The 17,925-nt window shown below is 41.9% G+C and overlaps 1 protein-coding gene and 58 non-coding genes across 59 annotated transcripts in view; 1 reads left to right on the plus strand and 58 right to left on the minus strand.

The window, feature by feature from the left end:
- Positions 1-17,925, plus strand: part of LOC149936882 (uncharacterized) — a 74,682-nt gene that overhangs the window by 16,649 nt on the left and 40,108 nt on the right. The window contains exons 4-7 of the mRNA XM_090181285.1: positions 322-463; positions 12,086-12,179; positions 13,638-13,757; positions 14,555-14,611. Coding sequence (XP_090037411.1) covers positions 322-463; positions 12,086-12,179; positions 13,638-13,757; positions 14,555-14,611 — 413 coding nt within the window. The remainder of the gene's footprint in view (positions 1-321; positions 464-12,085; positions 12,180-13,637; positions 13,758-14,554; positions 14,612-17,925) is intronic.
- TRNAS-CGA (transfer RNA serine (anticodon CGA)) lies at positions 836-917 on the minus strand. Its single transcript has one exon. It is a non-coding gene; the product is annotated as a tRNA-Ser (tRNA).
- On the minus strand, positions 1,005-1,086 carry TRNAS-CGA (transfer RNA serine (anticodon CGA)). The gene has a single exon. It is a non-coding gene; the product is annotated as a tRNA-Ser (tRNA).
- TRNAS-CGA (transfer RNA serine (anticodon CGA)) lies at positions 1,174-1,255 on the minus strand. Its single transcript has one exon. It is a non-coding gene; the product is annotated as a tRNA-Ser (tRNA).
- Positions 1,343-1,424, minus strand: TRNAS-CGA (transfer RNA serine (anticodon CGA)). Its single transcript has one exon. It is a non-coding gene; the product is annotated as a tRNA-Ser (tRNA).
- Positions 1,512-1,593, minus strand: TRNAS-CGA (transfer RNA serine (anticodon CGA)). The gene has a single exon. It is a non-coding gene; the product is annotated as a tRNA-Ser (tRNA).
- On the minus strand, positions 1,681-1,762 carry TRNAS-CGA (transfer RNA serine (anticodon CGA)). The gene has a single exon. It is a non-coding gene; the product is annotated as a tRNA-Ser (tRNA).
- On the minus strand, positions 1,850-1,931 carry TRNAS-CGA (transfer RNA serine (anticodon CGA)). Its single transcript has one exon. It is a non-coding gene; the product is annotated as a tRNA-Ser (tRNA).
- TRNAS-CGA (transfer RNA serine (anticodon CGA)) lies at positions 2,019-2,100 on the minus strand. Its single transcript has one exon. It is a non-coding gene; the product is annotated as a tRNA-Ser (tRNA).
- TRNAS-CGA (transfer RNA serine (anticodon CGA)) lies at positions 2,188-2,269 on the minus strand. The gene has a single exon. It is a non-coding gene; the product is annotated as a tRNA-Ser (tRNA).
- TRNAS-CGA (transfer RNA serine (anticodon CGA)) lies at positions 2,357-2,438 on the minus strand. The gene has a single exon. It is a non-coding gene; the product is annotated as a tRNA-Ser (tRNA).
- On the minus strand, positions 2,526-2,607 carry TRNAS-CGA (transfer RNA serine (anticodon CGA)). Its single transcript has one exon. It is a non-coding gene; the product is annotated as a tRNA-Ser (tRNA).
- On the minus strand, positions 2,695-2,776 carry TRNAS-CGA (transfer RNA serine (anticodon CGA)). The gene has a single exon. It is a non-coding gene; the product is annotated as a tRNA-Ser (tRNA).
- Positions 2,864-2,945, minus strand: TRNAS-CGA (transfer RNA serine (anticodon CGA)). Its single transcript has one exon. It is a non-coding gene; the product is annotated as a tRNA-Ser (tRNA).
- On the minus strand, positions 3,033-3,114 carry TRNAS-CGA (transfer RNA serine (anticodon CGA)). Its single transcript has one exon. It is a non-coding gene; the product is annotated as a tRNA-Ser (tRNA).
- On the minus strand, positions 3,202-3,283 carry TRNAS-CGA (transfer RNA serine (anticodon CGA)). Its single transcript has one exon. It is a non-coding gene; the product is annotated as a tRNA-Ser (tRNA).
- On the minus strand, positions 3,371-3,452 carry TRNAS-CGA (transfer RNA serine (anticodon CGA)). Its single transcript has one exon. It is a non-coding gene; the product is annotated as a tRNA-Ser (tRNA).
- On the minus strand, positions 3,540-3,621 carry TRNAS-CGA (transfer RNA serine (anticodon CGA)). Its single transcript has one exon. It is a non-coding gene; the product is annotated as a tRNA-Ser (tRNA).
- TRNAS-CGA (transfer RNA serine (anticodon CGA)) lies at positions 3,709-3,790 on the minus strand. The gene has a single exon. It is a non-coding gene; the product is annotated as a tRNA-Ser (tRNA).
- TRNAS-CGA (transfer RNA serine (anticodon CGA)) lies at positions 3,878-3,959 on the minus strand. Its single transcript has one exon. It is a non-coding gene; the product is annotated as a tRNA-Ser (tRNA).
- On the minus strand, positions 4,047-4,128 carry TRNAS-CGA (transfer RNA serine (anticodon CGA)). Its single transcript has one exon. It is a non-coding gene; the product is annotated as a tRNA-Ser (tRNA).
- Positions 4,216-4,297, minus strand: TRNAS-CGA (transfer RNA serine (anticodon CGA)). Its single transcript has one exon. It is a non-coding gene; the product is annotated as a tRNA-Ser (tRNA).
- Positions 4,385-4,466, minus strand: TRNAS-CGA (transfer RNA serine (anticodon CGA)). The gene has a single exon. It is a non-coding gene; the product is annotated as a tRNA-Ser (tRNA).
- Positions 4,554-4,635, minus strand: TRNAS-CGA (transfer RNA serine (anticodon CGA)). The gene has a single exon. It is a non-coding gene; the product is annotated as a tRNA-Ser (tRNA).
- TRNAS-CGA (transfer RNA serine (anticodon CGA)) lies at positions 4,723-4,804 on the minus strand. Its single transcript has one exon. It is a non-coding gene; the product is annotated as a tRNA-Ser (tRNA).
- TRNAS-CGA (transfer RNA serine (anticodon CGA)) lies at positions 4,892-4,973 on the minus strand. The gene has a single exon. It is a non-coding gene; the product is annotated as a tRNA-Ser (tRNA).
- Positions 5,061-5,142, minus strand: TRNAS-CGA (transfer RNA serine (anticodon CGA)). The gene has a single exon. It is a non-coding gene; the product is annotated as a tRNA-Ser (tRNA).
- On the minus strand, positions 5,230-5,311 carry TRNAS-CGA (transfer RNA serine (anticodon CGA)). The gene has a single exon. It is a non-coding gene; the product is annotated as a tRNA-Ser (tRNA).
- TRNAS-CGA (transfer RNA serine (anticodon CGA)) lies at positions 5,399-5,480 on the minus strand. The gene has a single exon. It is a non-coding gene; the product is annotated as a tRNA-Ser (tRNA).
- On the minus strand, positions 5,568-5,649 carry TRNAS-CGA (transfer RNA serine (anticodon CGA)). The gene has a single exon. It is a non-coding gene; the product is annotated as a tRNA-Ser (tRNA).
- On the minus strand, positions 5,737-5,818 carry TRNAS-CGA (transfer RNA serine (anticodon CGA)). The gene has a single exon. It is a non-coding gene; the product is annotated as a tRNA-Ser (tRNA).
- On the minus strand, positions 5,906-5,987 carry TRNAS-CGA (transfer RNA serine (anticodon CGA)). Its single transcript has one exon. It is a non-coding gene; the product is annotated as a tRNA-Ser (tRNA).
- On the minus strand, positions 6,075-6,156 carry TRNAS-CGA (transfer RNA serine (anticodon CGA)). The gene has a single exon. It is a non-coding gene; the product is annotated as a tRNA-Ser (tRNA).
- TRNAS-CGA (transfer RNA serine (anticodon CGA)) lies at positions 6,244-6,325 on the minus strand. The gene has a single exon. It is a non-coding gene; the product is annotated as a tRNA-Ser (tRNA).
- On the minus strand, positions 6,413-6,494 carry TRNAS-CGA (transfer RNA serine (anticodon CGA)). The gene has a single exon. It is a non-coding gene; the product is annotated as a tRNA-Ser (tRNA).
- TRNAS-CGA (transfer RNA serine (anticodon CGA)) lies at positions 6,582-6,663 on the minus strand. The gene has a single exon. It is a non-coding gene; the product is annotated as a tRNA-Ser (tRNA).
- On the minus strand, positions 6,751-6,832 carry TRNAS-CGA (transfer RNA serine (anticodon CGA)). The gene has a single exon. It is a non-coding gene; the product is annotated as a tRNA-Ser (tRNA).
- TRNAS-CGA (transfer RNA serine (anticodon CGA)) lies at positions 6,920-7,001 on the minus strand. The gene has a single exon. It is a non-coding gene; the product is annotated as a tRNA-Ser (tRNA).
- TRNAS-CGA (transfer RNA serine (anticodon CGA)) lies at positions 7,089-7,170 on the minus strand. Its single transcript has one exon. It is a non-coding gene; the product is annotated as a tRNA-Ser (tRNA).
- TRNAS-CGA (transfer RNA serine (anticodon CGA)) lies at positions 7,258-7,339 on the minus strand. Its single transcript has one exon. It is a non-coding gene; the product is annotated as a tRNA-Ser (tRNA).
- TRNAS-CGA (transfer RNA serine (anticodon CGA)) lies at positions 7,427-7,508 on the minus strand. The gene has a single exon. It is a non-coding gene; the product is annotated as a tRNA-Ser (tRNA).
- Positions 7,596-7,677, minus strand: TRNAS-CGA (transfer RNA serine (anticodon CGA)). The gene has a single exon. It is a non-coding gene; the product is annotated as a tRNA-Ser (tRNA).
- On the minus strand, positions 7,765-7,846 carry TRNAS-CGA (transfer RNA serine (anticodon CGA)). Its single transcript has one exon. It is a non-coding gene; the product is annotated as a tRNA-Ser (tRNA).
- TRNAS-CGA (transfer RNA serine (anticodon CGA)) lies at positions 7,934-8,015 on the minus strand. Its single transcript has one exon. It is a non-coding gene; the product is annotated as a tRNA-Ser (tRNA).
- On the minus strand, positions 8,103-8,184 carry TRNAS-CGA (transfer RNA serine (anticodon CGA)). Its single transcript has one exon. It is a non-coding gene; the product is annotated as a tRNA-Ser (tRNA).
- On the minus strand, positions 8,272-8,353 carry TRNAS-CGA (transfer RNA serine (anticodon CGA)). The gene has a single exon. It is a non-coding gene; the product is annotated as a tRNA-Ser (tRNA).
- On the minus strand, positions 8,441-8,522 carry TRNAS-CGA (transfer RNA serine (anticodon CGA)). Its single transcript has one exon. It is a non-coding gene; the product is annotated as a tRNA-Ser (tRNA).
- On the minus strand, positions 8,610-8,691 carry TRNAS-CGA (transfer RNA serine (anticodon CGA)). Its single transcript has one exon. It is a non-coding gene; the product is annotated as a tRNA-Ser (tRNA).
- TRNAS-CGA (transfer RNA serine (anticodon CGA)) lies at positions 8,779-8,860 on the minus strand. Its single transcript has one exon. It is a non-coding gene; the product is annotated as a tRNA-Ser (tRNA).
- TRNAS-CGA (transfer RNA serine (anticodon CGA)) lies at positions 8,948-9,029 on the minus strand. The gene has a single exon. It is a non-coding gene; the product is annotated as a tRNA-Ser (tRNA).
- Positions 9,117-9,198, minus strand: TRNAS-CGA (transfer RNA serine (anticodon CGA)). The gene has a single exon. It is a non-coding gene; the product is annotated as a tRNA-Ser (tRNA).
- On the minus strand, positions 9,286-9,367 carry TRNAS-CGA (transfer RNA serine (anticodon CGA)). Its single transcript has one exon. It is a non-coding gene; the product is annotated as a tRNA-Ser (tRNA).
- On the minus strand, positions 9,455-9,536 carry TRNAS-CGA (transfer RNA serine (anticodon CGA)). Its single transcript has one exon. It is a non-coding gene; the product is annotated as a tRNA-Ser (tRNA).
- On the minus strand, positions 9,624-9,705 carry TRNAS-CGA (transfer RNA serine (anticodon CGA)). Its single transcript has one exon. It is a non-coding gene; the product is annotated as a tRNA-Ser (tRNA).
- TRNAS-CGA (transfer RNA serine (anticodon CGA)) lies at positions 9,793-9,874 on the minus strand. Its single transcript has one exon. It is a non-coding gene; the product is annotated as a tRNA-Ser (tRNA).
- Positions 9,962-10,043, minus strand: TRNAS-CGA (transfer RNA serine (anticodon CGA)). Its single transcript has one exon. It is a non-coding gene; the product is annotated as a tRNA-Ser (tRNA).
- TRNAS-CGA (transfer RNA serine (anticodon CGA)) lies at positions 10,131-10,212 on the minus strand. The gene has a single exon. It is a non-coding gene; the product is annotated as a tRNA-Ser (tRNA).
- Positions 10,300-10,381, minus strand: TRNAS-CGA (transfer RNA serine (anticodon CGA)). The gene has a single exon. It is a non-coding gene; the product is annotated as a tRNA-Ser (tRNA).
- On the minus strand, positions 10,469-10,550 carry TRNAS-CGA (transfer RNA serine (anticodon CGA)). Its single transcript has one exon. It is a non-coding gene; the product is annotated as a tRNA-Ser (tRNA).

The following is a 17,925-nucleotide window of genomic DNA, read 5'->3' on the forward strand; positions in this document are numbered from 1 at the left end:
ATCGATTGGTAAAATTCATATTTTCTAAAGCAAAGGGTCGAGCTCTTTCCAATTTAGCAGGCGGAGTTTCAAATCTCAAAATGAATTTCAAAATCCGAAACTGATTTTCACAAAGTATTATTTTCGTGTTGATTTCCGGTTTGATATGCTGTTATTGAGATTTTGAATCTGATTTTCGCCAACCTTTCCGGTTATTGACTTATAAAATCTTGGTTTTATGAAGAGTGTACACACACCTCGTATTTTACATAAACTTAGTTTTGGTTCTTATAAATACGTCTAAAAATGCCTTTCAATCTAACGTATTTGTTTGAATTTCAGAAAAAATTAGTCACTTAGAGAGGAGGTTTATCGCGTCCATCTTGGCTAACGCAGTGTTCTCCACATTTCCGACACGGACCATCAAAACGCATCCCACCCTCCAAGATTTCAGCTTCGGAGAATTCTTTAAGTACTTAAATAAGTAAGTCAGAAACCATAGTTTAATTTGTATGTTTTCTTCAAAGATATACTTTAGTTCAAAGTTTCCTCAAAGTTATTCAAAATTAGATTTATATCTACTTGGAATCCAACAGAAGATGATAATCTGGAAATCTGTCATTTTTCAATATTTGTAATATATATTTTTATAGAGATAGAACCTTAATAAGTATTATCGAAAATTTTATGAAGAAGGTATAGTTACATAGAATCATCAAACCCAATTTTTATATTATAATAAAATTCTTAACCACTCGGCCACGACTGCTTGATAATTGGAGGAAATCGCGAATAATTGAATAGCAAATAAAGAATGTTAAATTTCCCACTAACGTCAACAATGAAAGTAAAAAGTCGCAGTCGGCAGGATTCGAACCTGCGCGGGAAGATCCCATCAGATTTCGAGTCTGACGCCTTAACCACTCGGCCACGACTGCTTGGTGATTTGTGGAAATCGCGAATAATTAAATAGCAAATAAATCATGTTGAATTTCCCATAAACGTCAACAATGAAAGTAAAAAGCCGCAGTAGGCAGGATTCGAACCTGCGCGGGAAGATCCCATCAGATTTCGAGTCTGATGCCTTAACCACTCGGCCACGACTTCTTGGTAATTGATGGAAATCGCGAATAATTGAATAGCAAATAAATCATGTTGAATTTCCCAATAACGTCAACAATGAAAGTAAAAAGTCGCAGTCGGCAGGATTCGAACCTGCGCGGGAAGATCCCATCAGATTTCGAGTCTGACGCCTTAACCACTCGGCCACGACTTCTTGGTAATTGATGGAAATCGCGAATAATTGAATAGCAAATAAATCATGTTGAATTTCCCAATAACGTCAACAATGAAAGTAAAAAGTCGCAGTCGGCAGGATTCGAACCTGCGCGGGAAGATCCCATCATATTTCGAGTCTGACGCCTTAACCACTCGGCCACGACTTCTTGGTAATTGATGGAAATCGCGAATAATTGAATAGCAAATAAATCATGTTGAATTTCCCATTAACGTCAACAATGAAAGTAAAAAGCCGCAGTAGGCAGGATTCGAACCTGCGCGGGAAGATCCCATCAGATTTCGAGTCTGACGCCTTAACCACTCGGCCACGACTTCTTGGTAATTGATGGAAATCGCGAATAATTGAATAGCAAATAAATCATGTTGAATTTCCCATTAACGTCAACAATGAAAGTAAAAAGCCGCAGTAGGCAGGATTCGAACCTGCGCGGGAAGATCCCATCATATTTCGAGTCTGATGCCTTAACCACTCGGCCACGACTTCTTGGTAATCGATGGAAATCGCGAATAATTGAATAGCAAATAAATCATGTTGAATTTCCCATTAACGTCAACAATGAAAGTAAAAAGTCGCAGTCGGCAGGATTCGAACCTGCGCGGGAAGATCCCATCAGATTTCGAGTCTGATGCCTTAACCACTTGGCCACGACTGCTTGGTGATTTGTGGAAATCGCGAATAATTAAATAGCAAATAAATCATGTTGAATTTCCCATAAACGTCAACAATGAAAGTAAAAAGCCGCAGTAGGCAGGATTCGAACCTGCGCGGGAAGATCCCATCAGATTTCGAGTCTGATGCCTTAACCACTCGGCCACGACTTCTTGGTAATTGATGGAAATCGCGAATAATTGAATAGCAAATAAATCATGTTGAATTTCCCAATAACGTCAACAATGAAAGTAAAAAGTCGCAGTCGGCAGGATTCGAACCTGCGCGGGAAGATCCCATCAGATTTCGAGTCTGACGCCTTAACCACTCGGCCACGACTGCTTGGTGATTTGTGGAAATCGCGAATAATTAAATAGCAAATAAATCATGTTGAATTTCCCATAAACGTCAACAATGAAAGTAAAAAGCCGCAGTAGGCAGGATTCGAACCTGCGCGGGAAGATCCCATCAGATTTCGAGTCTGATGCCTTAACCACTCGGCCACGACTTCTTGGTAATTGATGGAAATCGCGAATAATTGAATAGCAAATAAATCATGTTGAATTTCCCAATAACGTCAACAATGAAAGTAAAAAGTCGCAGTCGGCAGGATTCGAACCTGCGCGGGAAGATCCCATCAGATTTCGAGTCTGACGCCTTAACCACTCGGCCACGACTTCTTGGTAATTGATGGAAATCGTGAATAATTGAATAGCAAATAAATCATGTTGAATTTCCCATTAACGTCAACAATGAAAGTAAAAAGCCGCAGTAGGCAGGATTCGAACCTGCGCGGGAAGATCCCATCATATTTCGAGTCTGATGCCTTAACCACTCGGCCACGACTTCTTGGTAATTGATGGAAATCGCGAATAATTGAATAGCAAATAAATCATGTTGAATTTCCCAATAACGTCAACAATGAAAGTAAAAAGTCGCAGTCGGCAGGATTCGAACCTGCGCGGGAAGATCCCATCAGATTTCGAGTCTGACGCCTTAACCACTCGTCCACGACTTCTTGGTAATTGATGGAAATCGCGAATAATTGAATAGCAAATAAATCATGTTGAATTTCCCATAAACGTCAACAATGAAAGTAAAAAGCCGCAGTAGGCAGGATTCGAACCTGCGCGGGAAGATCCCATCAGATTTCGAGTCTGATGCCTTAACCACTCGGCCACGACTTCTTGGTAATTGATGGAAATCGCGAATAATTGAATAGCAAATAAATCATGTTGAATTTCCCATAAACGTCAACAATGAAAGTAAAAAGCCGCAGTAGGCAGGATTCGAACCTGCGCGGGAAGATCCCATCAGATTTCGAGTCTGATGCCTTAACCACTCGGCCACGACTTCTTGGTAATTGATGGAAATCGCGAATAATTGAATAGCAAATAAATCATGTTGAATTTCCCAATAACGTCAACAATGAAAGTAAAAAGTCGCAGTCGGCAGGATTCGAACCTGCGCGGGAAGATCCCATCAGATTTCGAGTCTGACGCCTTAACCACTCGGCCACGACTTCTTGGTAATTGATGGAAATCGCGAATAATTGAATAGCAAATAAATCATGTTGAATTTCCCATTAACGTCAACAATGAAAGTAAAAAGCCGCAGTAGGCAGGATTCGAACCTGCGCGGGAAGATCCCATCATATTTCGAGTCTGATGCCTTAACCACTCGGCCACGACTTCTTGGTAATTGATGGAAATCGCGAATAATTGAATAGCAAATAAATCATGTTGAATTTCCCAATAACGTCAACAATGAAAGTAAAAAGTCGCAGTCGGCAGGATTCGAACCTGCGCGGGAAGATCCCATCAGATTTCGAGTCTGACGCCTTAACCACTCGTCCACGACTTCTTGGTAATTGATGGAAATCGCGAATAATTGAATAGCAAATAAATCATGTTGAATTTCCCATTAACGTCAACAATGAAAGTAAAAAGTCGCAGTCGGCAGGATTCGAACCTGCGTGGGAAGATCCCATCATATTTCGAGTCTGATGCCTTAACCACTCGGCCACGACTGCTTAGTAATTGATGGAAATCGCGAATAATTGAATAGCAAATAAATCATGTTGAATTTCCCATTAACGTCAACAATGAAATTAAAAAGTCGCAGTCGGCAGGATTCGAACTTTCGCGGGAATATCCCATCAGATTTCGAGTCTGACGCCTTAAACACTCGGCCACGACTGCTTGAACGTTAACGGAAATCGCGAATAGTTGAATAGCAAATAAATCATGTTGAATTTCCCATTAACGTCAACAATGAATGTAAAAAGTCGCAGTCGGCAGGATTCGAACCTGCGCGGGAAGATCCCATAAGATTTCGAGTCTGACGCCTTAACCACTCGGCCACGACTGCTTGGTAATTGATGGAAATCGCGAATAATTGAATAGCAAATAAATCATGTTGAATTTCCCATTAACGTCAACAATGAAAGTAAAAAGTCGCAGTCGGCAGGATTCGAACCTGCGCGGGAAGATCCCATCAGATTTCGAGTCTGATGCCTTAACCACTCGGCCACGACTGCTTGGTGATTTGTGGAAATCGCGAATAATTAAATAGCAAATAAATCATGTTGAATTTCCCATAAACGTCAACAATGAAAGTAAAAAGCCGCAGTAGGCAGGATTCGAACCTGCGCGGGAAGATCCCATCAGATTTCGAGTCTGATGCCTTAACCACTCGGCCACGACTTCTTGGTAATTGATGGAAATCGCGAATAATTGAATAGCAAATAAATCATGTTGAATTTCCCAATAACGTCAACAATGAAAGTAAAAAGTCGCAGTCGGCAGGATTCGAACCTGCGCGGGAAGATCCCATCAGATTTCGAGTCTGACGCCTTAACCACTCGGCCACGACTTCTTGGTAATTGATGGAAATCGCGAATAATTGAATAGCAAATAAATCATGTTGAATTTCCCAATAACGTCAACAATGAAAGTAAAAAGTCGCAGTCGGCAGGATTCGAAACTGCCCGGGAAGATCCCATCAGATTTCGAGTCTGACGCCTTAACCACTCGGCCACGACTTCTTGGTAATTGATGGAAATCGCGAATAATTGAATAGCAAATAAATCATGTTGAATTTCCCATAAACGTCAACAATGAAAGTAAAAAGTCGCAGTCGGCAGGATTCGAACCTGCGCGGGAAGATCCCATCAGATTTCGAGTCTGACGCCTTAACCACTCGGCCACGACTTCTTGGTAATTGATGGAAATCGCGAATAATTGAATAGCAAATAAATCATGTTGAATTTCCCATTAACGTCAACAATGAAAGTAAAAAGCCGCAGTAGGCAGGATTCGAACCTGCGCGGGAAGATCCCATCATATTTCGAGTCTGATGCCTTAACCACTCGGCCACGACTTCTTGGTAATCGATGGAAATCGCGAATAATTGAATAGCAAATAAATCATGTTGAATTTCCCATTAACGTCAACAATGAAAGTAAAAAGTCGCAGTCGGCAGGATTCGAACCTGCGCGGGAAGATCCCATCAGATTTCGAGTCTGATGCCTTAACCACTCGGCCACGACTGCTTGGTGATTTGTGGAAATCGCGAATAATTAAATAGCAAATAAATCATGTTGAATTTCCCATAAACGTCAACAATGAAAGTAAAAAGCCGCAGTAGGCAGGATTCGAACCTGCGCGGGAAGATCCCATCATATTTCGAGTCTGATGCCTTAACCACTCGGCCACGACTTCTTGGTAATTGATGGAAATCGCGAATAATTGAATAGCAAATAAATCATGTTGAATTTCCCAATAACGTCAACAATGAAAGTAAAAAGTCGCAGTCGGCAGGATTCGAACCTGCGCGGGAAGATCCCATCAAATTTCGAGTCTGACGCCTTAACCACTCGGCCACGACTTCTTGGTAATTGATGGAAATCGCGAATAATTGAATAGCAAATAAATCATGTTGAATTTCCCAATAACGTCAACAATGAAAGTAAAAAGTCGCAGTCGGCAGGATTCGAACCTGCGCGGGAAGATCCCATCAGATTTCGAGTCTGACGCCTTAACCACTCGGCCACGACTTCTTGGTAATTGATGGAAATCGCGAATAATTGAATAGCAAATAAATCATGTTGAATTTCCCATTAACGTCAACAATGAAAGTAAAAAGCCGCAGTAGGCAGGATTCGAACCTGCGCGGGATGATCCCATCATATTTCGAGTCTGATGCCTTAACCACTCGGCCACGACTGCTTGGTAATTGATGGAAATCGCGAATAATTGAATAGCAAATAAATCATGTTGAATTTCCCATTAACGTCAACAATGAAAGTAAAAAGTCGCAGTCGGCAGGATTCGAACCTGCGCGGGAAGATCCCATCAAATTTCGAGTCTGACGCCTTAACCACTCGGCCACGACTTCTTGGTAATTGATGGAAATCGCGAATAATTGAATAGCAAATAAATCATGTTGAATTTCCCAATAACGTCAACAATGAAAGTAAAAAGTCGCAGTCGGCAGGATTCGAACCTGCGCGGGAAGATCCCATCAGATTTCGAGTCTGACGCCTTAACCACTCGGCCACGACTTCTTGGTAATTGATGGAAATCGCGAATAATTGAATAGCAAATAAATCATGTTGAATTTCCCATTAACGTCAACAATGAAAGTAAAAAGCCGCAGTAGGCAGGATTCGAACCTGCGCGGGATGATCCCATCATATTTCGAGTCTGATGCCTTAACCACTCGGCCACGACTGCTTGGTAATTGATGGAAATCGCGAATAATTGAATAGCAAATAAATCATGTTGAATTTCCCATTAACGTCAACAATGAAAGTAAAAAGTCGCAGTCGGCAGGATTCGAACTTTCGCGGGAAGATCCCATCAGATTTCGAGTCTGACGCCTTAATTACTCGGCCACGACTGCTTGGTAATTGATGGAAATCGCGAATAATTGAATAGCAAATAAATCATGTTGAATTTCCCATTAACGTCAACAATGAAAGTAAAAAGTCGCAGTCGGCAGGATTCGAACTTTCGCGGGAAGATCCCATCAGATTTCGAGTCTGACGCCTTAATTACTCGGCCACGACTGCTTGGTAATTGATGGAAATCGCGAATAATTGAATAGCAAATAAATCATGTTGAATTTCCCATTAACGTCAACAATGAAAGTAAAAAGCCGCAGTAGGCAGGATTCGAACCTGCGCGGGATGATCCCATCATATTTCGAGTCTGATGCCTTAACCACTCGGCCACGACTGCTTGGTAATTGATGGAAATCGCGAATAATTGAATAGCAAATAAATCATGTTGAATTTCCCATTAACGTCAACAATGAAAGTAAAAAGTCGCAGTCGGCAGGATTCGAACCTGCGCGGGAAGATCCCATCAAATTTCGAGTCTGACGCCTTAACCACTCGGCCACGACTTCTTGGTAATTGGTGGAAATCGCGAATAATTGAATAGCAAATAAATCATGTTGAATTTCCCAATAACGTCAACAATGAAAGTAAAAAGTCGCAGTCGGCAGGATTCGAACCTGCGCGGGAAGATCCCATCAGATTTCGAGTCTGACGCCTTAACCACTCGGCCACGACTTCTTGGTAATTGATGGAAATCGCGAATAATTGAATAGCAAATAAATCATGTTGAATTTCCCATTAACGTCAACAATGAAAGTAAAAAGCCGCAGTAGGCAGGATTCGAACCTGCGCGGGATGATCCCATCATATTTCGAGTCTGATGCCTTAACCACTCGGCCACGACTGCTTGGTAATTGATGGAAATCGCGAATAATTGAATAGCAAATAAATCATGTTGAATTTCCCATTAACGTCAACAATGAAAGTAAAAAGTCGCAGTCGGCAGGATTCGAACCTGCGCGGGAAGATCCCATCAAATTTCGAGTCTGACGCCTTAACCACTCGGCCACGACTTCTTGGTAATTGATGGAAATCGCGAATAATTGAATAGCAAATAAATCATGTTGAATTTCCCAATAACGTCAACAATGAAAGTAAAAAGTCGCAGTCGGCAGGATTCGAACCTGCGCGGGAAGATCCCATCAGATTTCGAGTCTGACGCCTTAACCACTCGGCCACGACTTCTTGGTAATTGATGGAAATCGCGAATAATTGAATAGCAAATAAATCATGTTGAATTTCCCATTAACGTCAACAATGAAAGTAAAAAGCCGCAGTAGGCAGGATTCGAACCTGCGCGGGATGATCCCATCATATTTCGAGTCTGATGCCTTAACCACTCGGCCACGACTGCTTGGTAATTGATGGAAATCGCGAATAATTGAATAGCAAATAAATCATGTTGAATTTCCCATTAACGTCAACAATGAAAGTAAAAAGTCGCAGTCGGCAGGATTCGAACTTTCGCGGGAAGATCCCATCAGATTTCGAGTCTGACGCCTTAATTACTCGGCCACGACTGCTTGGTAATTGATGGAAATCGCGAATAATTGAATAGCAAATAAATCATGTTGAATTTCCCATTAACGTCAACAATGAAATTAAAAAGTCGCAGTCGGCAGGATTCGAACTTTCGCGGGAATATCCCATCAGATTTCGAGTCTGACGCCTTAAACACTCGGCCACGACTGCTTGAACGTTAACGGAAATCGCGAATAGTTGAATAGCAAATAAATCATGTTGAATTTCCCATTAACGTCAACAATGAATGTAAAAAGCCGCAGTAGGCAGGATTCGAACCTGCTCGGGAAGATCCCATCAGATTTCGAGTCTGACGCCTTAACCACTCGGCCACGACTGCTTGGTAATTGATGGAAATCGCGAATAATTGAATAGCAAATAAATCATGTTGAATTTCCCATTAACGTCAACAATGAATGTAAAAAGTCGCAGTTGGCAGGATTCGAACCTGCGCGGGAAGACCCCATCAGATTTCGAGTCTGACGCCTTAACCACTCGGCCACGACAGCTTGGTAATTGATGGAAATCGCGAATAATTGAATAGCAAATAAATCATGTTGAATTTCCCATTAACGTCAACAATGAAAGTAAAAAGTCGCAGTCGGCAGGATTCGAACCTGCGCGGGAAGACCCCATCAGATTTCGAGTCTGACGCCTTAACCACTCGGCCACGACAGCTTGGTAATTGATGGAAATCGCGAATAATTGAATAGCAAATAAATCATGTTGAATTTCCCAATAACGTCAACAATGAAAGTAAAAAGTCGCAGTCGGCAGGATTCGAACCTGCGCGGGAAGATCCCATCAAATTTCGAGTCTGACGCCTTAACCACTCGGCCACGACTTCTTGGTAATTGATGGAAATCGCGAATAATTGAATAGCAAATAAATCATGTTGAATTTCCCATTAACGTCAACAATGAAAGTAAAAAGTCGCAGTCGGCAGGATTCGAACCTGCGCGGGAAGACCCCATCAGATTTCGAGTCTGACGCCTTAACCACTCGGCCACGACAGCTTGGTAATTGATGGAAATCGCGAATAATTGAATAGCAAATAAATCATGTTGAATTTCCCAATAACGTCAACAATGAAAGTAAAAAGTCGCAGTCGGCAGGATTCGAACCTGCGCGGGAAGATCCCATCAAATTTCGAGTCTGACGCCTTAACCACTCGGCCACGACTTCTTGGTAATTTATGGAAATCGCGAATAATTGAATAGCAAATAAATCATGTTGAATTTCCCATTAACGTCAACAATGAAATTAAAAAGTCGCAGTCGGCAGGATTCGAACTTTCGCGGGAATATCCCATCAGATTTCGAGTCTGACGCCTTAAACACTCGGCCACGACTGCTTGAACGTTAACGGAAATCGCGAATAGTTGAATAGCAAATAAATCATGTTGAATTTCCCATTAACGTCAACAATGAATGTAAAAAGCCGCAGTAGGCAGGATTCGAACCTGCTCGGGAAGATCCCATCAGATTTCGAGTCTGACGCCTTAACCACTCGGCCACGACTGCTTGGTAATTGATGGAAATCGCGAATAATTGAATAGCAAATAAATCATGTTGAATTTCCCATTAACGTCAACAATGAATGTAAAAAGTCGCAGTTGGCAGGATTCGAACCTGCGCGGGAAGACCCCATCAGATTTCGAGTCTGACGCCTTAACCACTCGGCCACGACAGCTTGGTAATTGATGGAAATCGCGAATAATTGAATAGCAAATAAATCATGTTGAATTTCCCATTAACGTCAACAATGAAAGTAAAAAGTCGCAGTCGGCAGGATTCGAACCTGCGCGGGAAGACCCCATCAGATTTCGAGTCTGACGCCTTAACCACTCGGCCACGACAGCTTGGTAATTGATGGAAATCGCGAATAATTGAATAGCAAATAAATCATGTTGAATTTCCCATTAACGTCAACAATGAAAGTAAAAAGTCGCAGTCGGCAGGATTCGAACCTGCGCGGGAAGACCCCATCAGATTTCGAGTCTGACGCCTTAACCACTCGGCCACGACAGCTTGGTAATTGATGGAAATCGCGAATAATTGAATAGCAAATAAATCATGTTGAATTTCCCATTAACGTCAACAATGAATGTAAAAAGTCGCAGTCGGCAGGATTCGAACCTGCGCGGGAAGATCCCATCAGATTTCGAGTCTGACGCCTTAATTACTCGGCCACGACTGCTTGATGACTATTGGAAATTGCGAATAATTTAATAACAAATTATTACTGTTGCAGGGGAATGAGGAGAGCTTCAAAGTGCCGCCTACTAGCGCCTGGAAATAGGCTGGAACAATCACCAACCAAGCAGCAGGGAATTGCGATTTCAGGGGTACTATGAATTTTCAGATGCGTGGGAATTGAGATAAATAACAAACAAAAAACAAATTAGTTAATAAGAAATGTGCATTATCGTAAGAAAATGGTAAAAAAACAGGCATACTTCTCAACTCATCCCCTACAACTCCTTAAAAGTTTTGCATAACCTTTCGAAACACCCTGTGTAGCTGGGTGTACCGATTTGAAATAGATTCATATTTTTTCTCTACCCAAATTTTTTTAATCGTTAAGCTCAAATTTTAAACAAATTTAATTCTTCGAAAATCCAATTACAACTGACTTTTTTATCATAAACCTATGTACCTCATAATTCACAATATATAACGTGAGCTGTATGGCAACTTGTCTTGAGGAGACACAGATAGGTGTTAATTTGAAAATTCGTAAAAACACCTACTCTGTATCATGAAAACTGATTAATCCTAGAAACCAGTTTTAAACATTCCGACTCAATGTTCGTGAAATTACATTTAATTATACGTCACTCCACACAGTTTTCATTAATTATTTAGATTAATTATGCGGAGACGGTTCGCCTAGCGTTGCTAGATCCTGAAAGTCGAAATTATCGTACCAAGGCCAGAAATTTATCGAAAAAGATTATTGTACTTCAGAAAAAAATGGTAAATTTGAATTTCGTAGGAATATTGACCTTCACCTGGGGTCGAAGTTATATTTCTGAGAAATAAAAATTTTGGTCTATTGAAAAAAATCTTAACTTCAATAAACTAATATTAAAAGTTCCAATTATTACTTGTTTACTGCCAAATTCTAAAGCTATGGCACGCTTAAGCTTAATTATTATTTCCATAAAATTATCCCCGACTGTTTTGCTGACTGCCAAACGTTGTTGCCAGTACTTTGACAACAGCTTTGGCAGTATAATGAAAAGCTAGTTTTAAGTTCAGTTGTGGTAGCACAAACTCCATATTTGACTTTGACTGGTATTTTAGGTAAGCGGAAATAACGTACTATACAGTACGTTGTCGAACAATTGCCTCAGGTCGTAGCCTTGAGAGAACTACCCCCTTCCCAAAATGGGCGGTTGTGCGTACCATGTGAGCGCGAGCAATGACGACTGATGCGCCACGTACAATTCGAAAAAAGAACTGCTTAGTCTGCAATTTCTTTTTTGGCCAAACGTTAATAGCATCGGCTTTCCAAAACTATCTAGATGGCGCCAAATTAAATATTGAAGTGACGTATAGGAACTTGGCAGCATGACGTCACACTATACATTTGGCTATGGCCGACATTATCGTATTCTTTCCAATTGGAAGAAGCAAAGAATACGTCATGTTGCTAAGTCCCTAATCCATTGAGTGTTAAATACGTGCAGTGTTTGTACCATTCGTAGCTAATACCGCTTCCTTTTTCAGATCGAGTCAACAAGAAAAACTAAAGTATATATTCAAATACTACGAGAAAATATCAGTAACAGATCCGAAAGGCACCATTCGTTTCTGCAGAAAAGTAAGTATTTCAAGCACCATAACAAAAATTTAGAGGGACCAATTAATTTGGACTCGGTAAAAAATCTAGGCGTGGCCTAAATCGGAAGCGCTGCTGTAAGTTAAGCGATAATGAAACTGCTTATTTGACCAATAACAAGTCGAAAGAATTTAGACAAAAACATGAATGTCGTGATGAAAATAATGTACAAGAAAAATTTGCTAGACATACTCATCTGGTATGGCGTCTTTAGAATTTGTAATCTCCGATGACCTCTAACTCATGGTTCAAGGTCAATCAAAGTTTATCTCGAGATCCAATGGATTTAGAGAAATGGTTCGAATTTGAAAGGTTTTCATAACGGTGTTTTGCATCGAATAGAAGACATTTATACTTAAAATTTCAATTTACACACTTTTCAAATTGGTTCTCGGTATAAACTCTGAATGACCTTGAACCATCATTTGAATGTCATACGAGTTTGCAAATTCAAAAGACCAATTAGATGAGTAATAGTATGTCTAGCAAATTTCGACGATACTCTATCATGAGGACTTTTCGAGTTAATAGCCCTTCAACCTGGTCTCTGGTACATTATTTTCATTTAATTTCCCGAGGCCGGTTATTGGTTAAATTAGGTGGTATTAAAGCTATTTAGACCTCAAATGTGACGGAGAACACTTTTCTAATTGAAACCAACATATTATCTCTTGAAAACATGGTTCAAGGTCATGTAAATTCCCGTTGTCAAGTGACCCTTGCATCTTCTATGTGTCCTGAAAATTTCAAATTCCTATCTAAAACCAATTTTGAGTTATTGGCCCTGTATCGTTTTTTAGCTAACACCTTGTATAATTTAGGTTAAAGTCCATTAGCAAGTGTAAATAGAGTAAACGTTGACTAATTATAATACTCAACAATGGTTCTCTGACGACGTTATTGTTTCGCTATTTTGAATTTTAGCTACCTTTACCATTAATAGATGACACCACGCTCTCCATTAATGTCTTTTTTTTCTCGAAGAATCGGATAGATTCATTGCTATCTTTAATAACAAGAGCCTTATCATAATGCAATGATAGAGCCGGCAGTTGCTTTAAATGCCCATCGCATCTTGTTTCCACTCAAATACATTTTTAATCAGCAAATTATGTAGCGTGAAGGGAGCAGGTTCTATATACAAAATAATCAGCTAACACGCGCTACGATTGGTTTAAATTTAATTAGTGCCATTAGCCTAGGTCGTGGTGACACAAATGTAATATTGAGCCCAGTTAAAAATAGACTCAAAAATTGTTTTTAAATAGCATTTCTGACCAATCATAATTTGGCATTTTCTTGTCCTATTTACGGACACTACCGCGGGTAACTAGTTAAATTTGAAGGATTCCGTGGTCCTTTAAGGCGCTCTTATTTTGTATGTCTCAGTTGCGTACTTTTCGTATTTTCATACTTATAGTTCCATTACATTGGATCCAGGTTCTTTCAGACAGTAGCATTCCTTCGTTGCCTTCGTGGCTGTGCAATATCAAGCCTCTGTGTTCATTAGCCGCTAGACCTTACGGTAACATTGAAGATTCGGAGCCTCAAATGATCAAAGTACGTAAGCTATTGTAAAATTCATCAATCTAATGACTTAATGGACGACCTTAATTCGTTACCTAATTGTGGACGCGGCCTTTGGAGCCATTTACTTAGCAGTGATTGTGGGCAATCATTTTGGAAAATACCTCCCATTTTCATACAATCATCTGACAGCATTGTGCTTTCTACCTTACCAAGGGGTGAAGAATTGACCAGATTTTATATATGAGCGAGAAACACTACTAATTTATCGGTGACATTTTTAGAGAAATTTTTTATATGCAATGAAATAACGATATCTTATTTTAAGATTTCAGTTAAAACATTAGAAAATTTCGATAAATAATCCATTAACGTAGACCACCGGAACTAGGCACATGTACAAACAATCTACCTTCTAGCTGGCGATTTAAAATATAACAAATATTAGAAGAAAAAAATGTATTTTTCTTGAGGGTGCATTGATAAACAACCATGAAATAAGTGTTGCCGGTCATAGATTTCGCCAAAGGCGGCGGCCAAATTTGATAGAGTAGTGACAGTTCTACGTTACGCAACACCACCCACGCCTTTTCCATAGTTAGAAAAACGTGCCTAAAATGGCAGCAATAGTCAAGTGATATTACTTTATAATAAAAGAATACAGAATAAAAAACACAGGTTTCCATTCACTTGCCATGAAACCAGTTTTCTAGTGTAATAATTCGGAGTTATTCTTAATAACCGGAACGAATTTATGATCGACATTGTTTTGCTTTGTAATTCAGTGATGAATAATTGAACAATATTTTATTTATTTTTTGTAAAAGTAGGTATGTTTCAGTAGCCGAAGAGTGGGCGGGAAATGTCTCTTAGATGGCGATGATCAGGTATGTCCTCCATGTTTGTTCATAGTCCTAGTCGATACTACGCCTACCAATGTTTCTTCCCTACTAGCACATTTGACGAGAGAACGAAAGTTGGTCATTTTCGGTATAATCAAAGGTAATATAAACCTCGTACTCTAGATTCGAAATCAGAAAGCTTTCGGATTGACGGTTTTGTAACGAAGCGTTTACCCAGTACGTGACCTCCAAAATGTCGAGTGAACAGCAGTGCAGGGCCGGATTAACAATATTGGGGGCCCTGTGCAAAATATAATTTGGGGCCCCTAAAACATTTCCAACCTTACTTTTTGACTCTATTAAACCCAATGTGGTTATAAAAAGGGGGCCCCTAACCTCGGGGGCCCCTGTGCCATGGCACACTTGGCACATGCCTTAATACGGCCTTGCAGCAGTGCGTCATCAAAGTTGGCCGTTATAGGACTATGGCAGCTAGGAGCAAGAAACACAGCACCGCACACAAAGAGAACGCAACCCGTCAAAAGTCATGCATTTTCTTGTGTACATTTTTCGTTGGTTAGACGCTTTAGCGCCTGCTGCCGTCGGAAGTGGAAAATTCGGAAATTGTCTTCCCCTCCGCCCGTAAAACGTTCAGCGTAAAGGTTCGTCCAATGAAATTTGTACACAACACATGTTTAAAGGCTATCTGTGTTTTCCTTGTGTTTGTTGCTCCTAGATGGCAGCGACCGATGGAGGCCGATATTTTGGAGGTCACCTGCCGGAAGTGGGTAAACGCTTCGATACAAAACCGTCAACCAGAATTCGAATCCAGGGTACGAGTTTTATATTATTTTTGGTATAATTATAAACAAAATAATCTGAACCTGGCAATAGTTCTATATTATTTGGTCGGACACAGGCAACTTTGACCTCGGGTACGGCGCTTTAGCGGTCGTAACAATCGCTGTATATTTGCGTAATCGCATTTTCCCGTTAGAGGTGCCACTTATAGACAAACTAGCCGAGAAGACCGCCTTATAGGCGGGCTTCTCGGCTAGTTGTCTGTTTCGAGGCACTCCACCCCAGTACGCCCCCCTCCCCCTTTTCCCATGCGAGATTTTCCATGGTGGCCTTTTCCCTAAAGTAGAACCACTCCAGTAAGGCCCTTCCTCCCCCTTGTTCCCATGTGATAATTACCGGGGTACCCCCTCCCCATTCTTCCCATGTGATAATTACCGTGGTACCCACCTCCCCCTTTTTCCCATGTGATAATAACCGTGGTACCCACCCCCCCTTTTCCCCATGTGATAATAACCGTGGTACCCACCTCCCCCTTTCCCCATGTGATAATAACCGTGGTACCCACCCCCCCTTTTCCCCATGTGATAATAACCGTGGTACCCACCTCCCCCTTTTCCCCATGTGATAATTACCGTGGTACCCACCTCCCCCTTTTCCCCATGTGATAATAACCGTGGTACCCACCCCCCCTTTTCCCCATGTGATAATAACCGTGGTACCCACCCCCCTTTTCCCCATGTGATAATAACCGTGGTACCCACCCCCCTTTTCCCCATGTGATACTAACCGTGGTACCCACCTCCCCCTTTTCCCCATGTGATAATAACCGTGGTACCCACCTCCCCCTTTTCCCCATGTGATAATAACCGTGGTACCCACCTCCCCCTTTTCCCCATGTGATAATTACCGTGGTACCCACCCCCCTTTTCCCCATGTGATAATAACCGTGGTACCCACCCCCCCCCCCTTTTCCCCATGTGATAATAACCGTGGTACCCACCCACCCCCCTTTTCCCCATGTGATAATAACCGTGGTACCCACCCCCCCCCCCTTTTCCCCATGTGATAATAACCGTGGTACCCACCCACCCCCCTTTTCCCCATGTGATAATAACCGTGGTACCCACCCCCCTTTTCCCCATGTGATAATAACCGTGGTACCCACCTCCCCTTTTTCCCCATGTGATAATTACCGTAGTACCCACCTCCCCCTTTTCCCCATGTGATAATAACCGTGGTACCCACCCCCCCTTTTCCCCATGTGATAATAACCGTGGTACCCACCCCCCCTTTTTCCCATGTGATAATAACCGTGGTACCCACCCCCCCTTTTCCCCATGTGATAATAACCGTGGTACCCACCTCCCCCTTTTCCCCATGTGATAATAACCGTGGTACCCACCTCCCCCTTTTCCCCATGTGATAATAACCGTGGAACCCTTTTCTCCATAGTCGAACCACCGCAGTAAGGCTCACTCCCTTTTGTCCCATGTGATAATTGCCATTTTACCCTTAACCCCATAATCGACCTCCCCCCATAAGGCCCCCTCCCCCTTTTCCCATGCGATAATTACCATTTTCGGTGTCCTATAATTTTAACAGTGTACGTTTTTTCCGACTTTTCGATATTGATGTCCTATAAATCCTATAATTGGAAAATTTCTTACTGAGAGCGTTAACCGTCCAAGAATTTCTCGGCTCGCAGCTGACGAATGCGATGGATAACTGTGTTTTTATAATTTTTCAGTTGTTTTTATTTAAAAAGTTTTATTGAGCGGAGCGAGCGGAGCTCTCTTAGCAGCGAGTTCAATGGGAAAGTTTTGTCCGTCTGTCCGTCCGTCCGTCCATCCGTCCGTGGGTGGGGTGCATTTGGCCGACTCCGCATTTGGCCGACTCCTCATTTGACCGACTTTTCATTTGGCCGACTGCTCATATGTCCGAATGCCCATTTGGCCGACAGCTCATTTGGTCGACTTTTCGGTCGGCCAAATGAGCAGACCATATGGCCGACTACTCATTAGGCCGACTACTCATTTGGCCGACTACTCTTTTAGCTGAAATTCTGGTCGGCCAAATGAGCAGCCCGTTTGACCGACTGTTCATTTGTCCGACTACTCATTTGACCGACTGCTCGTTTGGCCAACTGCTCGTTTGACCGACTGCTCGTTTGGCCGACTACCCATTTGACCGACTGCTCATTTGAACGACTGCTCATTTGACCGACTGCTCATTTCACTGACTCTTATACTATAGCCTGTCCTTATCTATGTCTTTAGTGTTAGGTTGACTTACAGAACGGGCAATGTATTCTAAGTATTGGCGCCTGACGGCGCCGCGCACTCGCTTCGCTCGAGCGCTGTGGGGCCGGACCGGCGCCCCCCCAGCCCCGTTCTTTATAACCAAGCTGGGCCTTCTAAAACGCGACCTAGAGGACAGTACCTAGCCAAACGCACCTAGTATCGTCTAAATGACATATGAGCAGTCGGCGAAATGAGTAGTCGGCCAAATGAGTAGTCGGCCAAACGAGTAGTCGGCCAAACGAGCAGTCGGCCAAACGA

This window comes from Leiobunum rupestre, chromosome 7 (assembly GCF_980474605.1).
Source record: "Leiobunum rupestre chromosome 7, qqLeiRupe1.1.hap1, whole genome shotgun sequence".
NCBI lineage: Eukaryota > Metazoa > Arthropoda > Arachnida > Opiliones > Sclerosomatidae > Leiobunum > Leiobunum rupestre.